Source organism: Musa acuminata, chromosome BXJ2-5 (genome assembly GCF_036884655.1).
Source record: "Musa acuminata AAA Group cultivar baxijiao chromosome BXJ2-5, Cavendish_Baxijiao_AAA, whole genome shotgun sequence".
Lineage (NCBI taxonomy): Eukaryota > Viridiplantae > Streptophyta > Magnoliopsida > Zingiberales > Musaceae > Musa > Musa acuminata.
The window spans coordinates 30564374-30580000 of NC_088342.1; the positions used below are offsets into that span (position 1 = coordinate 30564374).

The 15627-nt window shown below is 38.8% G+C and overlaps 1 protein-coding gene and 1 long non-coding RNA gene across 2 annotated transcripts; one reads left to right on the forward strand and one right to left on the reverse strand.

The window, feature by feature from the left end:
- Nucleotides 1–290: 290 nt before the first annotated feature.
- On the forward strand, nucleotides 291–4151 carry LOC103985194 (uncharacterized). Its single transcript, XM_009402827.3, has 2 exons — nucleotides 291–1748; nucleotides 3806–4151. The coding sequence occupies exon 1, from the start codon at nucleotides 389–391 to the stop codon at nucleotides 1721–1723; it is 1335 nt and encodes a 444-aa protein (XP_009401102.2). The 5' UTR covers nucleotides 291–388; the 3' UTR covers nucleotides 1724–1748; nucleotides 3806–4151.
- Nucleotides 4152–5019: 868 nt separating this feature from the next.
- Nucleotides 5020–8077, reverse strand: LOC135612626 (uncharacterized). Its single transcript, XR_010487022.1, has 2 exons — nucleotides 7818–8077; nucleotides 5020–5337 (listed from the first exon to the last, which is right to left on the reverse strand). It is a non-coding gene; the product is annotated as an uncharacterized LOC135612626 (long non-coding RNA).
- Nucleotides 8078–15627: the final 7550 nt, after the last annotated feature.

Genomic DNA, 15627 nt, shown 5'->3' on the forward strand with positions numbered 1-15627 from the left:
TTAATCTAATCCTTGAAATATCTCTCATAATCTTGGTTATTTTTCTAAGAGGCTATAATATAGGTCATACATAATAGGGGTCAACCGGTCAGTCCTATTATAATATTCTTTTTTATATATCATACTTTATTTTTACATTATTTTAGTAACATAAAAAAATATTAAAATGTGGTAATGAAAATATTATATTTTAATAATATTATGAAAATAAAAAAAAAATATTTTATATACATAATATAAAAATATATAAGATTATTTTAATTATAGTTTTTGGCTTCGTTTTAGTTCTCAAAAGATCGAAGAGGGGAAAACCCTCGATGTACTTCTTTTTTTCTGGCTTCTGTGCATTCGTCTTCCTCGGCTGAGCAATTCAATCCAAACCGAAAGGATGCCGACCGCAATCCTTCCTTCGACCGTCGCCGTTCCCCGACACCCCTCCACCCCCAGTCGCACGCTATCCTCCGTTCGATTCTTGTCGGGTGCCCACGAATTCCCCCTGCTCCACCCCCTCTCCGTCGATTTCTGTGCCCGTGGCCGCTCGGCGCGAGAGCTCGTCATCCGCATGGGCGGCGGCCCCCGAACGTACCCCGGTGGCGTGTCCAAGTGGCAGTGGAAGCGGATGCAGGCCAAGAAGTCGAAGCAGCTGCTCAAGGCCCGCCTCTGCCGCGAGCGCCAGCTCTACGAGATGCGCAAGCGGTCCGAGCTTCGTGCGGCGGCGTCCGAGCTCGAGCGGCCCTGGGAGGTCGTCGAGCGCGCCCCCAACCTCTTCTCCGTTGCCGCTGATGAGCAGCTCAAGGTCCTCGCGGACCGCTTCCAGCGCTCCGGTGGGTTCGACATGTGGAACGACCGGGACGGCCCCCAGGTGTTCCGCTCACCCGTCGACGGGCTGCCGTCCGCCAGGTTCTTCCCTAAGGGAGTCGTGCACAGCGTGAAGCCCTATGGCCTCGCCCGGGGACCCGGCCAGGACTCGGGGGAGGATGGAGAGGAAGACTCGGAACAACCCAGGTTTGACGATTGGATCGCGAGGGGAGCGGGAGGGACCAGGAGGAGCAGGAGGAGGAGGTCAAGAAGGTCCTCGAATAGTGGAGACAATCGTGGTTCAGAGGAGGAGGACATCAATTTTAAACCCAAGAATTTGGACGAAGGAACTGATCGAGGCGATCAAAATCTGACCTTTATCTCAGAGAATTCAAGATCACCGAGGAATTCCTATCGTCAAGAAAGTGGCACAGGGGAGGATCGGAGGGTTTCTGCACAGCGTGGTGTTGCTATTGATTCACGCGGAGAGACTGTAGCTGCTGACAACAGGCTTACTGTTAGATCAAGAAATCATGGCAACTCACAGAGGCAAAGATTTCGGCGGGGTCAGTACAGATGGAACGAGTTTGATGAAACAATTGATGATTTTAAGAACTTGAAGGTGGAGGGTGGAGAAGCTAATTCTGCTAGGCCGAATGCTAGCCCAAGAAACCATAGCAGAAACCAGGGATTTGGGGCTTGTTTTAGGGAAAATGTGGTCCAAGGCATTGATGCTGGTAATGTTGAAAGGAGTAAGATGGGGAGCAATGGAAGGCACAGCAATGGCAATAGTAGGTCCAAGTCAGAACGAGTAACCCTGCGTCCAACCACGGAATTATTCAGCAGGGAAGGTAGCCACAGCAGGAAATATCCCATGCAGAATAGAGATAATGGCTTCAGAAGGAAGGTTGAGGAATCCCGATGATGAAAATAAAACAAAAAACTAAAAGGTTAGTAGAAAGTTTCAGAAGTTGCAATCTTGAGTTACACAGTATCTTTAGATGCTACATCAGCTACTGGTCAGTGTATAAATCCTTTGCTACTATATGGTTTGATAAAGTGCACAAGTTGGTTAGGAAGATTGGTCATTGCAATCCTTTGGTGGAACTTCTAATCCTCATGTAAGGTGAATTAGTGAGATGACTCGTCTGATTAATTTTGATTGAGAATATGTTAGCTTTAAATGTCTTCTAGTTTTATGCCCAAATGTGATGAATGGATTGAAATGTCAAAATACTAAGGGGAAAATAGAGATTTTAGTACTCGTGCAACTGGTTAAAGTATTCTCCAGGGGGGATTCTCTAAATGCTTGTCTTAGCTTTCAAAGCCTCCTTTTGCAGTTGGTTTCTGCATTTGGGATTTACATAGAGCTTTTTCTTCTGGTGCACATTAGAGGCAGTTCAATCGTATATAGAATTAAAAATCAGGAAAGTTCAATTTTGTGACTTCAACCTTTTCTTACTTCAGTGAACTCTCAGACATTGTTGATTTCTTTTTACTATATGACCAAATTCCTTGTCGAATATATAAGTAATTGGGGAGCATACACACCCCAGTATTGACATGTTTTACTAATTCTAGCCAAATTTGCAAGAATACAGGCATCCTTGTTTTTCAAACTAAATGACTCCATTTGACCACATTAACATGTTGATCATTTTCAATATAATTTTTAACAAATTCTTGATTTGCCAAAAGGATATCTCAGAACACATTTAGCTACTCTGACACCGGTAGTGAATCAGAGTTGGCACAGATATTGGTGAATCCTATGGCTTGGCCCTGTGAAGGCTGTCATAGATAGTTGTTCCAGCATTCAGCAGCAATTGAATTATGAGCTTGTCAGAACTGGCAGTTGGCCGTTCAAAATGATTTCGAGAGAGATGTAAAAAGAAACCCAGAACCTGCATGCTTAGTAGAAGCATTAGCAGAACCATCACAATTTAAAAACCATCATTGTTTGGGGATGGAATTGCTGAAAATTGAGTTTTCAGTGATTGTAAGAAAGACTCTCAAATCAGAAAATGACACTGACCTTGCAGTAAGTGAGGGTGACAACTTCACCAAGGTTTCAAATATCAATCGGACCAATATATACTGACACAATATCTACTTTTCTTACCAAGCATTGAAACCCTTTATCTGCGACCAACTAATGCAAACAATTAACTCTACCTGAATCGGCACAGCAAAATTTCTATGATACTATCATGACCAAGAAGCTAGTCTTCAAAAGCATATTTAGACAATATCATATTAATAGACTAAAGATAATCAACTAATCTTCATGTTTGCTTAGAAAGATTTTCTGTGTGAAATTATCTAAAATGAGGGTTCTACTGCTTTTAAGGTCATTATGATCGCTCCTAATTCTCTTTCTTTCTTAAGAGGCACTGCACATTTGCTTCCCAAAGAAATATTGTACCAAGTTTGTTGCACTTCGGTGAACCCCCGCATGCAGTTGTTTTCGTACTAGTTTCTGACATTATCAGATCTACTTGTTCTTGTGATTGCTTATATCCTTGCAAGTAGGTTTGACATGGGGTTTCCATATACACTTTTTTTTTTTTTTTCATCTTTTGCTTTTCTTGTTCATCATGTTCTGTTTATTACACAGTCATTGTGATTCTAGCCTGAAAATCAACTTCTCAGTCATGGCCTTGATTTCTTCGACATTGAACATGGAATCACACTTTCCATCCATTATTATAAAGTTATAACTAATATATTCAGTTTGCTACTTCGAGTTTACCAGTGTTATATGCATGTTTTCCCATAGTTCTGTTGGCTTTATGTTCTTGCTTTTGTTGTTGTTATAGGAAAACTTGTTAGGAACCAGAAGTATATGAAACTTGACACTTGTAATGACATGACCAAATCTCTATGAGCTTGATCATTCTCTAACTTCTTGCCCATTTTGCAGCAGGAGTTTCCCCAGTTTATACGACTTGGTAATCTTTTTAAAGCTGAAATACCCTAACATACTAATTCTTCGTTCATCTTTCAGTTCAAACTCGATGAAGTTCTCTTCAATCGATGACCACATTAAGAGGAGAAGACGACGGGGAGGCTGATCTTTGTCGATGTGAGACTCGGAAGGATAAGCCATCGTCTGTTAAGATCAATGTCTAAATTAGTTCGGGTGCATCATCCGATCGTGTTAAAGATGTATGTGTTGACAAGTGCATCGGTGAAGGAAAACAAAATCCTGTGCAATGTAACTTGTCATTTGTTCTTCATCCCAGGAGGGCATGCTGTTGGTCTCATATTAACACTTGCATTTTCATTTGAATAATGTATCTTACACTTCAAATGCCCGATCACAAAAAAATCGGATGATCTTCTTCTTTGGACGATGATTGATGAGAGGTCATAGGCCAAGTCTTTGTGAGAAATAAAACTAATGGAAAGACAACACAAATCAGCAGCAATTGGATGCTGACCACCACCAAAATTAGCAAACTCTTTGAGCAACTAGGTTTTCCACCATACTCGTTTGACAAAAACACCAACCACTTGCAGAATATATGAAACCATTGCCCCAAACCTCGTTGATAATTTTCAACACATACCACCGTACAAACCAAAATTTGAATCTTGTCTTGCTTTTGTTTTTGTTTTTTCTCATTCCAATCTTGCAAGTATCTTCTTGTTCATCGATTTTTCGAAAGCTCTGTTTTTGATTCCTTCAATTTTTATATAACTTAACACCTATTGCGAAATAACTTCCAAAAGAACATTTTATATAACTTAACAAGAGGAATCTGCAACTCAACTGCAGATTCCTCTTGTTCTGTGTATTTGTTCTGCAACTCAACTGCAGATTCCTCTTGTTCTGTGTATTCGTTCTGCAACTCAACTTAACAAGAGGAATCTTCCAAAAGAATATTTTATATATTTGTTCTTTTTTATATAGTTTTCACAGTTTGTAATGGGGTGCGCAGGCGCGCGCGGCGCACACACACACACACCTGATGCAACAGGAAAACCTGGAAATCGTAGAACATAATTCCCAACGTTTCCTTTGATTATTAGGAGAAAGCTAAGCAGTAGGGAAGATAAACATATTAACACTTCACCAGTAGAGGAATCATTTCTCTGACTGACTAAAATATATGAGCATAAAAATGAAAATTTGTTGATACGAGGAGACCTGGGTGAATGTAATTTAATACTTGAGACTTAAAACTTCCAAATCAATATGATAAAAATCTTCAACCATAGCAGCTCAAAAAACCTTTGAAACTTATTTGCCATGTTTCTTGAGAGTAAAGGGGGGAAACAACAAACATAATGCAAGGTAAGGTTGCACAACAGCACTTTATCCAGTCCGCAACCAGTAGATCAGGAAAAGAATTTGACCACTTGTTTTTCGACAAGCGTATCAACAGGCTTAGAGTTCCTTATTAGAGAGCATAAAAAGTTTCCCTATCTGCAACAGGGTCACATAACCTTCTGCATCCTTGAAAATATTTAGAATTTCCATAAACATCATTCTGATTGCCTTTGCCCCAATACTGGAATATCCTCGTATCTCTTCTGCAAATTAAAGATAGAATCAGCATCTTTATAACTAGAACTGACAACCCTACCAAGAAGGATGTCAACTCGATATCACGCATTGGTTTTGCATTTTGCTAAAATCAGATGCAAATTTTCAGTTCAAGAAAAATATCGTGCAGAATAAGCCAAACAGAAACAGATTTTTGTTTGTGATGAACAATTGGAGAAATCTTTTCTATTATGTACGGACTTGCAAAGTGTGATAAACATCGTCTATCATGTATAAACAACTCAGATGTGTATTATGCTTTCAGTAAAACAAAACAAATTGATTTGTCATTACCTTCAAAATGATTTAAAGAGAAGGGTAATTAGAGACCAGATTTTGGATGATGCAAATTCGGTAGTTTCAACACAATCAGAGCATTTCACATTTTCTGTCAGGCTCATAGCATAACATTTAATATAAAACAGAACAACAATTAATTTGATCTTGTTCCGATGTGAACAGACCAAAACTATTACTCATGTGTTGCCCATGCTACCCTCAAATTCAAAGCTCAAAATTATCTTTATTCGTCATCGGAAACAACTGACAGAAACAAAGCATATTTTTCATTCGTAAGAGTAATCCACAAAATTAAAATTTCAATGGTTCTGACTGTTTGTTATCCTACATGAAACAGCCTCCATGAGTCCAATTGGTGTTAATTGCTCATCATTAGTCCACAAAAGGCCTGATTATGCATCCATATAAAAATGTAATCAAATGTACGAATATAGTACCTAGATTGATTATAAAAAAAAGACATCCATAAAGCAAGGGGACTGAAGCAAATGGAAAACTAGCTGCCTTTCCTTGCTGATCTCCTATTCCCTTAAGATTTTTTTTTTTTTTTATATTATAGTTTGCAATAGATGCTGGATATTGATTATCACCTATAAAAGCAGATGTACAAAAATTTAATTAAAATCATGTTGCTCTCACGAGTTATGTATCTATCACATTTGACCAAATTTTACTTTACCACCATTGGCAAGGCTATATCATATCCACAACTTTTCTCAAATCTATTGGTTCTTTCCCCAAGTACTGTATTTTCTCATGGATGATCCCTCTTTCAAAGTTTACATTCAACAACTGACCCTAACACTTTGACACAAAATAAATGTACCAAAATAATTCTTTTTTCTATTGAGATATCTATGCCAACTAATTCTATCATCTCTTAAAACAAAATCATGGTAATCAAATAATTTTAATACGTCTGTAATTAGTATTTTCTCACAAAGACTTGCCATGATCTGATATCCAGAGATATGATATGCAACCACTAATTATAATCAATGCTTAAAACGAAGTATTAGGTACCAATTATCTTTTATTAAATTAACCATCATTTTACAACTAGAAGATACAACACCATAGATTAACGTTTCCAATCCTCCTAGCTAGGATTCCTAGCTTTGCCCTGTTTGACCCTCATGCATTTGGCATGTGTATGCTTTCTTATAGATACAACCAAGGACTTAAATGTCTAATAGGTAAGTTTATCACTCATCTACCAACAAATTACCTGGTGCTTCAGCAAAGGCAAACATAACTGTTTAAAGTTGAAACACGTGCAACACAACAATAACAAGACATATATTACCGACTAACATGGATCTTTTCCTGTAATTTGATTTGTTGAAGGCAATGCTTATGGATACTTGAGCATTACTAGTTTCATATATATAGAATCATAAAATATCTGCATCAGCCAAAATTATCTCATTTAAATATCTAAAGTACAACAAAAAAGAGGTTTCACATGATAAAAATTCACAAATACGAGTTCTTATCTAGCAATATCGAGGCAGCTTTCCTTTCAATATCACCACGATAGAACACCAAAAATATACGCCAAATCCCAAGTTCAGCTGTTCAGCATACAATTTATGAGATTAAACCTTTTTTTTTTTTTTTTGGCTAAGCAGCAAGCCTTTCATCTACTCCTTGGCTTTCCTTTTTATTTAAACTTATTCTCAAGGGCCGGCCACTCTTGCAAAATAACGAGAAAGAACACCACTTCAAAACATGGGAACAGCCTTAAAAGCAAATAACCAAAGAAAAAAAAAAAAGAAAGGAAGATTCCAGTAGAGACAACCTAGCATGCACAAGGAAGAAATTTGAGTTATGATATATATTACCCCAACATTATTGTACTCCCACAGCTTGTGAACGCCGGAGTCAACCATCTGCAACCAATATCCACGTCGATAAGAAAGTCCTAACAAACTCAAAGATTTATGCTTTCGACCTCACTAATCACCGTAATTAGAAAATTGGAATAATTATCAATTGTTGCAAGCATAGTTTTTGATCAAATGGTGATCGACGACAATCGAAGGAAAGGACTCTACGAGCGGGACAAACATAAGAATGATCGACGTCCAAACAATAAAGAAGAAAAAGCTCCTAACACAAATCGCATCACTGAAGGAAGCGAAAAAGTGGGGGAAGGAGATCGGACCCGCTCTCCGACGAAGGCGCCGGCAACAACAAAGGTAACGTAGACGGAGTTGCGGCGCATCAGGACGCGGTACAGCCCCTCCCACACACTCACTGCAGCCGCCATGACTCTCGATGCCCTTGTTCGGCTCAGATCCGCCCCCGCCTTCTCTCCTCTCTCTCTGCCCCGTCCGGTTAGGGCTCGATCGCCAGGACGGAGACGCTTCTAATGTGATCCGATAACGGACAACAAACGCGGGCAGTTTTGGGCTATTTTGGGCCTCAAGTCACAGAAGCCCAAGTATTGGATCAAATCCAGACATCCAAAACAGTTTTGTCTTTCCTTTTAGTTGTGACAGATCCCGAATTTAGTATTTTATAAAATATGGAAAAAAAATAAAATAAAATAAGATAAATTTCTTACTCATCAAAATAATAGATTACGAATTAGATCGTATATTTTATTTCATGATTAATGGTCTGACTTGCTTTGATATTTCATTTGGCTTTTATAGAAAGAGCTCAAAGAATGGACACTAAATTATACATAAATCTGGCTATTTTAAATTTAAAATTGATTGGATTAAGATTCACGTAAAAGTGCAAGTTATATTTACATAGATTTAATGGATTAATTCATCTATCCAATTAGATTTTATATAATTTATTTCATAATTAATTATCTTATTTGCTTTGATATTTAGCTTTTTTATCACTTATAGAGGAACTCGAATTTGCACTACCATTATGGAACTAAATCTCTATGTTTGTGTGTCAGAGAGATATCCAACTTAATCATGAGTTAACGCTAAATTATACATAAATCTAGCTATGCAAACTTCAAATTGATTAGATCAAGATTCATACGATAACATTTGACTATAATAAAAAGTGTAGTTTTAGTAGATTTATTATATTAATTTGTCTATCGAATTTAGTAGTTTTACTAAATTTTTTTTCTCTAAGAAAGATATCTTATTTAATTTTCAAGTGTTTATGTATAGGAGGATTAACACCAAATTATACCTAATGCTGGCTAATCAAATTTAAAATTGCTTGGGTTGATGCAACAACATTTGATTAGAATGAAAGTGAATATATTTATCAGAGCCCATAAATTTTTATTACATCTAATATATTAATTTGTCTATCAAATTAGATTGTATTATTAATTCTCTTACTTGTTTTGATATTTATCTCTTTCAACATCCATTTGGCTCTCACAAGAAAAGCTCAAAGTGTAAGAGATGAATATTCATCTTAAACATGAGGTATTTATGTTAAGTCTCACATTCAGCGTATTAGCTGATTTGAGTTTCGGAGCATAGATTGTTTGTACTAATCCAAGTTAGCTTCACATTAGCGCAACACATGGCTGGATTCCTAGTCTGAAAATGACTCAAACTTAGTAATTAAGATCGGCAATTAATCCAAGTTAGCTATGTTAGGATCAAGTTGGTACTAAGAGGAGGGGGTGAATTAGTGCTTTCGATAAAAAATGATATTGATTCAAAAATTCGTTCGATGAAGCTTATATCCGAGAAGGCGTATAAACTTAAAAATGTTCGTATAAACTATCGGTTTTCCTTCAATAGGTGAAGACCAACCACCCTCTTACAATACTTTTTCCTTTTCACAAGTTTAGGAGACAATCCTTACAAGCCTCACACATCTCTTGAACGATCTCAAAACTAGAAAGGGAGGAGGAGGACACTTAGCAATTTTACAACTAGAAATCTCAAGATTTTTCTTCACACTTTCGTTACTCTTTCATGCAGAAAAGAGTTGTTTATTTATAGACCTCAATGGGTTCAAAAATGGAGCCAAAAAAGTCTCATCCCTAGTTTCTGAGATACTAGCGGTACCACCACCATTATTGGGCGATACCATCACCTGTAGACTGATACTAGGCGGTACCACAGCTCAGTCTGGCGGTACTACTGCTTGATAGAGCCTCGGAGACGGGCTCTAGCGATACTATCGCTTGATAGCATTAATTACCGGTTGTACCATCGCCTAATCTGGGCGGTACCATCTATTAGGAACGAGTCGACACTAGGGGGGGGGTGTGAATTAGTGCAGCGGTAAAATCATCGGTTTAAGATCTTTCATTTCGATTAAACCCGTTTCGTAAAGATGCTTAAATTGAAAGCATACGGAAGAGTATAGCAAATAAGGAAGTTTGTAATTAAAGTAAATTACTCAAAAGAAATGCAAACTAGAATTTATAGTGGTTCGGTTGTCGTGACCTACATCCACTCTCGATTCCTCTTCCGTCGAGGCCACCAGCATCCACTAACGGTCTTTCTTCAATGGGCGAAGACCAACTACCCTTTTACACCCCTCTTCTCTTTTTCATAGGTTTAGGAGATAACTTTTTACAAGCACATACTCATCTCTAAACAGAATTCTAATTTTAAGCTAGAGGAGGGGATCTCTCAAGTAATTTCTACAGTATTTTCTCACTTTTAAGTTCTTTGTGCTTGTGTGTTTTAACCAGGGATGAGAGGGGTATTTATAGGCCTCAAATTGATTCAAACTTGGAGCCTAAAAAGGTCTCATCCCAGGTTTCCCGGGTCCTAATGGTACCCTCACCTACAGCACTGACACTAGGCAGTACCACCACCCAAGAGACTGTGTTTGGGTAGTACCATCGCCTAGATTAGCGGTACCACCGCTTGACACTGACACTGGGCGGTACCACCACCCAGTCTGACGGTACCACCACCTGACACAGTCTTGGAGACTGTGCCACATGTTGGGTCATTGTTTGGGCATTTCACTTGGCCTAACACAGTCCATACATGGACCCAACTGGCCCCTAATTGGGTTGCCCCAATTTCAATCCTAATTATGTACTAAATATGAAATTTAAGGCATACACTAAGCAAATCCGGTCCGGTTAGCCTAGGTTTCTTCCTACGAGCTTCCGGCGAACTTCCGATGATCTCTCGGCAATATTCCAGTAGACTCCCGGCAAGCTCCTGGACTTCACGACGATCTTCTCGGCGAGTTTCGATGAGCTTCTTCGGCAAGCTCCTGGATTTCTCGATCAATTCTGATAGAACTTCCGATGAATGTCCGGACTTCTGACGAACTCTCGAACTCCCAACGAAGTCTCATTCTTGACTCCGGGACTTCATTTTGCTTTATGCCTTGATCACTATCATAGTTGATCCTACACAAATAAAACCTACTTTGATCTAGATAATTATTACAAACCTTGAATCATGTTGTCTAGTATGTCATTGGTTCATCATCGTTTTGTCCGATTCTTCAGTGCATCGTCCTTTCTTGTGGCCTATTGCCCAATCGGCCAATTGACCTCTGCAACTTCGATTTCCTTGGCACAATTTTTGCTTTTCTTAGCCCAATGCCCGAACTTATGGCCCAAAGCCTTCTGCCGATTTGTCGATCGATCCTCTAGCTCGACTTCCAATCTTCTGACATGTTCCACTCCGGCCTAACATAATTCTTCCTGCTTTAATTGTCTCTCCCTGATCGAAGCTTCCTGCTTCAGTCAAAATGCAGATTAAATCATAAACACTCTTAATTGGTTTCATCATCAAAATATGAGATTCAACACCACCATCGAGACCACCTAGGAGGCTGAGCCCCAAGCGGTTCCATCGCTTGACGTGGCTCCAAATGGCTGAATGAGCCATCAAATTGGCCCAATTCAGCCATTTTTTTGGCCTAATTGTCCCATATTTGAGTTAGTAGGATTTTTCCAAAAACTAACTCAAATCAAAGTCCTAACTATGATAGTTAAGGTTATAGCAATTATTTTACTTATAATCTAAGTTGTCTTGCATGTCAATGATTCAACTAAACTCTCAGTGAACTTTCGACGAACTCCCGGCAATCTTTTGATAAGCTTTCGGCGAACTCCCAGTGAACTTCCGATAAGCTTTCACTGCATTATCTAATCCTTCAGTGTATCCCCTAATTCATCCGACCTGATGCCCGATCATTGACTCCGACCCAACTCCGAATCAAGCTTCTACTATCGCAAAGAGAAAGGATTCATAAAAAAAGATTAAAATATGCATACTAAAAGTTAATGAATCAAATCCCTTTTCTTATAAATAGAAGGAAGAAGGATTCATAAGAAATGATTATTGCATAAAAGATCAAGTATACCAAAAGGCTGAATAAAAACTCTTCTCTCATGAAGGATAAAAAATCCATGAATAGACTCTCGTCTTTGGTGAATTATAAAGAAGAAGGAACGAAGGAATGATCTTGATTTAAAAAAGGAAACGATCTCGATTTAAAAAGAAAACTCAAGTTACGAAAAATCAAGAAATCCAAAAAATATATAAAGGAATTCATGCATTCGAAAGATTTAACATGCCTAATTCTCTTCTAATAAAATCAAATTATTCCTCATTTAAAGGTTTCATAAAAATATCGGCTAATTGATGTTTTGTATCAATAAATTCTAAAGATATATCATGGTTATTAACATAATCTCTAATAAAATGATGCATAATATCAATATGTTTAGTTCTAGAGTGTTGAATAAGATTTTTTGTTAAACATATTACTGTTGAATCTCGGATTTTAATGATGAAGTCAATTGTCATTTATTGTCTAATCTATGTGTTGAGATAAGTGTGCAGGATTAACTACGATGAAAGTAAGACATGCAGCAGGAGTTACGTCGGAGTCATGACAATGATCACGTTGGGAGTTCGAGAGCTCGACGGAAGTTCGGACAGTCGTCGGAGGTTCTGCGGGAACAAATCCGAGAAGTCCAGAAGCTTGCCAAAGAAGCTCGTCGGAACTCGCCAAGTGGATCGTCGCAAGTCCAGGAGTTTGCCGGAAGTCCGCATGAGCATCACCGAGGGTTCATCGGATGATCGACGGAAATTCGCTGGAAACTTGCCGGAAGAAGCGATTGACGCACCGGAGCAAGCTGCAGATATTGTCTTAGGATTTATCATAGTTAGCACTAATGATTAAGTTGAAAATGGGAGGTGATCCTATTAGCTTAATCTTGGGGCAATTGGGCCCTTGAAAAACCCAAATTGGGCCGAATGGATCAACCCATTCGGACCCTAGTTGCTGTGGGAGGTGCAACCGCCCAAGCCAGGAGGTAGCACCGCCTGGGCTAAGTCTCCCAGGGAGACTGGGCGGTGCAACCGCCCCAGCCAGGAGGTGCAACCGCCTGGGCTCAGTCTCCGAGCGAGACTGGGCGGTGCAACCTCTCCTGACAAGAGGTAGCACCGCCTGAGCTCAAGTTTCGAGCTCTGCCAGGCGGTGCAACCGCCCCAGTCAGGAGGTGCAACCGCCTGAGCTCGGTCTTCGAGCTCTGGCAGAGAGGTGCAACCGCCCCTGACAGAGGTGGCACCGCCCAGAGGCTCAGTCTTCGAGCTCTGCCAGGCGGTGCAACCGTCCCATTCAGGAGGTGCAACCGTCTGATCCCGGAATTCCGGGAATTGACAGTTTTGAGCTCCAAATTTGAACTGGGTTGAGGCCTATAAATACCCCACCCATTCAGCACTGAAAGGCAACAACTTACACTCAAAATCTTGATATCTTTCTGTGATTCTTAGAGCTCAAAACTGTTGTAAAAGCCAAAAGTTCTCCTCCTTCTGTTCTTCAAAGTTTGAGTTGTAAAGAGAGGAGAGAAAACTTCTGTAAGGGTTGTCTCCTAAGCCCGTCAAAAGGAGTGAATATGTAAAAGGGTGGTTGGCCTTCGCCTATTGAAGGAAGGCCTCTAGTTGACGTCGATGACCTCGTCGGTGGAGGAAGCCAAAAGTGGAGTAGGTCAAGATTGACCGAACCACTCTAAATCTTGGTTTGCATTTCCTTTGAGCATTTTACCTTCACTGCAAACTTCTCAATAGCTTACTGCCTTCTGCGATTTTACGAACAAGTTTCTAAGTTCAGAACTTTCCGAATTTGCGTTTAGACGTAAATCAGCTTTTTTCGTACGATCATCATATTTCAGTTTACGTTTTGATTTCAATCATAACTGTTTACTGCCTTCTGCGATCTTACGAACAAGTTTCTAAGTTCAGAACTTTCCAAATCTGCGTTTAGACGTAAATCGGCTTTTATCGTACGAACGTCGCATTTTAGTTTGCGCTTGTATTCTGCTTTCCATCATAAACTACAAACTGCCTTCGTAGATCTACTTTAACGTCATCTCGCTTAATCTCAAGTTAAAGTAATCTTAGAATCGGCTTTCACATCAAAATCGTTTTTATCGAACGAACGCAGCTTTCGTTTTAATCGCTGAAAAATTTCCGCTGCACTAATTCACCCCCCCCCCCTCTTAGTGCTATTGATCCTAACAATTACACTAGTGTTATCACATTTTATAGGTATGTTTTTCACGTGAATTTCATAATCTTCTAATATGTTTTTAATTAACTCCTTCGAGCGACTCTTTTCCCTACATCTCCACACCCGTTTTCCCCAAACGGTCGCGCGTGTGCTGACTGTCCTCAACGCAGCCCCACTAGGTCCCCCACGTTTGCATGCTAAGTGTTTCTATGAGTGTTTGTCCCACTCTGATACCATCTGTCACGGACTTGGCTGGTTTTGCCTAAGTCGTGCGGCACCCTTGCATGTCCGTCCGCAAAGATCAGCCTCCCCAAAGCCTCCCATGGTCCCTTAGGACCCACAAAAGAGAAAACGGGTTAGAGAGAACGCCTCACTCGGGATCCACAAGCAAACATTCCAGGAAACACTTCATAGACAATGTAAGTTATAAACAGACTTTACAAGCTCTGAATAGTTGCACAACAAAGGGTCAAAATGATCCATTACAGACCGAAAATCTCTTATAAGTGTCCACATGACACAACCTTTATTTACAAGCCTAAAGCGGCCACCAACCCTACTAAAATGAGACTATTAAGCCTTCGGCTATCCCTCTACATGTTGTACAAAGCATGAATATACCAAAAGACACGGACATTCATAAGCATTACATCAAACATCCTGTTTCAAAGTTTGTCCGTGACATCATGGTGGTGAATTTAAATTCATAATTTTCAGGAATTTTATGATTCAAATGGGTATAATAACAATTTCTCTACTCCAAGAAATCCTCAACAAAATAGAGTTGTTGAGGTAAAAAATAGAAGTTTACAAGAGATGACAAGAACCATACTTAATGGATATAGCATACCCAAATATTTTTAGGCCGAAGTTGTTAACACGGTATGCTATGTCATGAATAGGGTTTTCATAAGACCACTATTATCTAAGACTCCTTATGAATTATGAAATAATAAAAGACCCAACATTTCGTATTTTAAAGTTTTTGATTATAAAATATTTTATTTTAAATAAAAAGAATGCCTTAGGAAAATTTAATGTAAAATCTGATGAAGACGTTTTTCTTAGATATTCCTCTATTTCTAGAGCTTATCAAGTTTTCAATAAAAGAAATTTGGTTATTTAGGAATCCATCCATTTTATTTTTAATGAGTCTCCCAAATTTAAGAAAAATAATTTTGATGATAATTTTGAATTTGATACATTAAATTGAATAAGAATTCTCCTCTCCCAAGAAACTTGAATATATCTACTTCCAAAGAATCCTTATCTAAGGAATGAAAGTATGTAGATACACATTCGAAGGAGCTAATCATTAGAGATACATCAAAAGGTGTTCAAACTCATTCTTCATTTAAAAATTTTTGTGTAAATGTTTTTTTTTTTAATTCTAAATTGAACCTAAATGTATTGACGTGACTCTCAAAGATGACTCATGGATTTTTACAATGCATAAAGAATTAAATTAATTTGAGAGAAATAATGTTTGGATGTTTGTTCATAGACCTAGTGATCATCTTATAATTGACACTAAA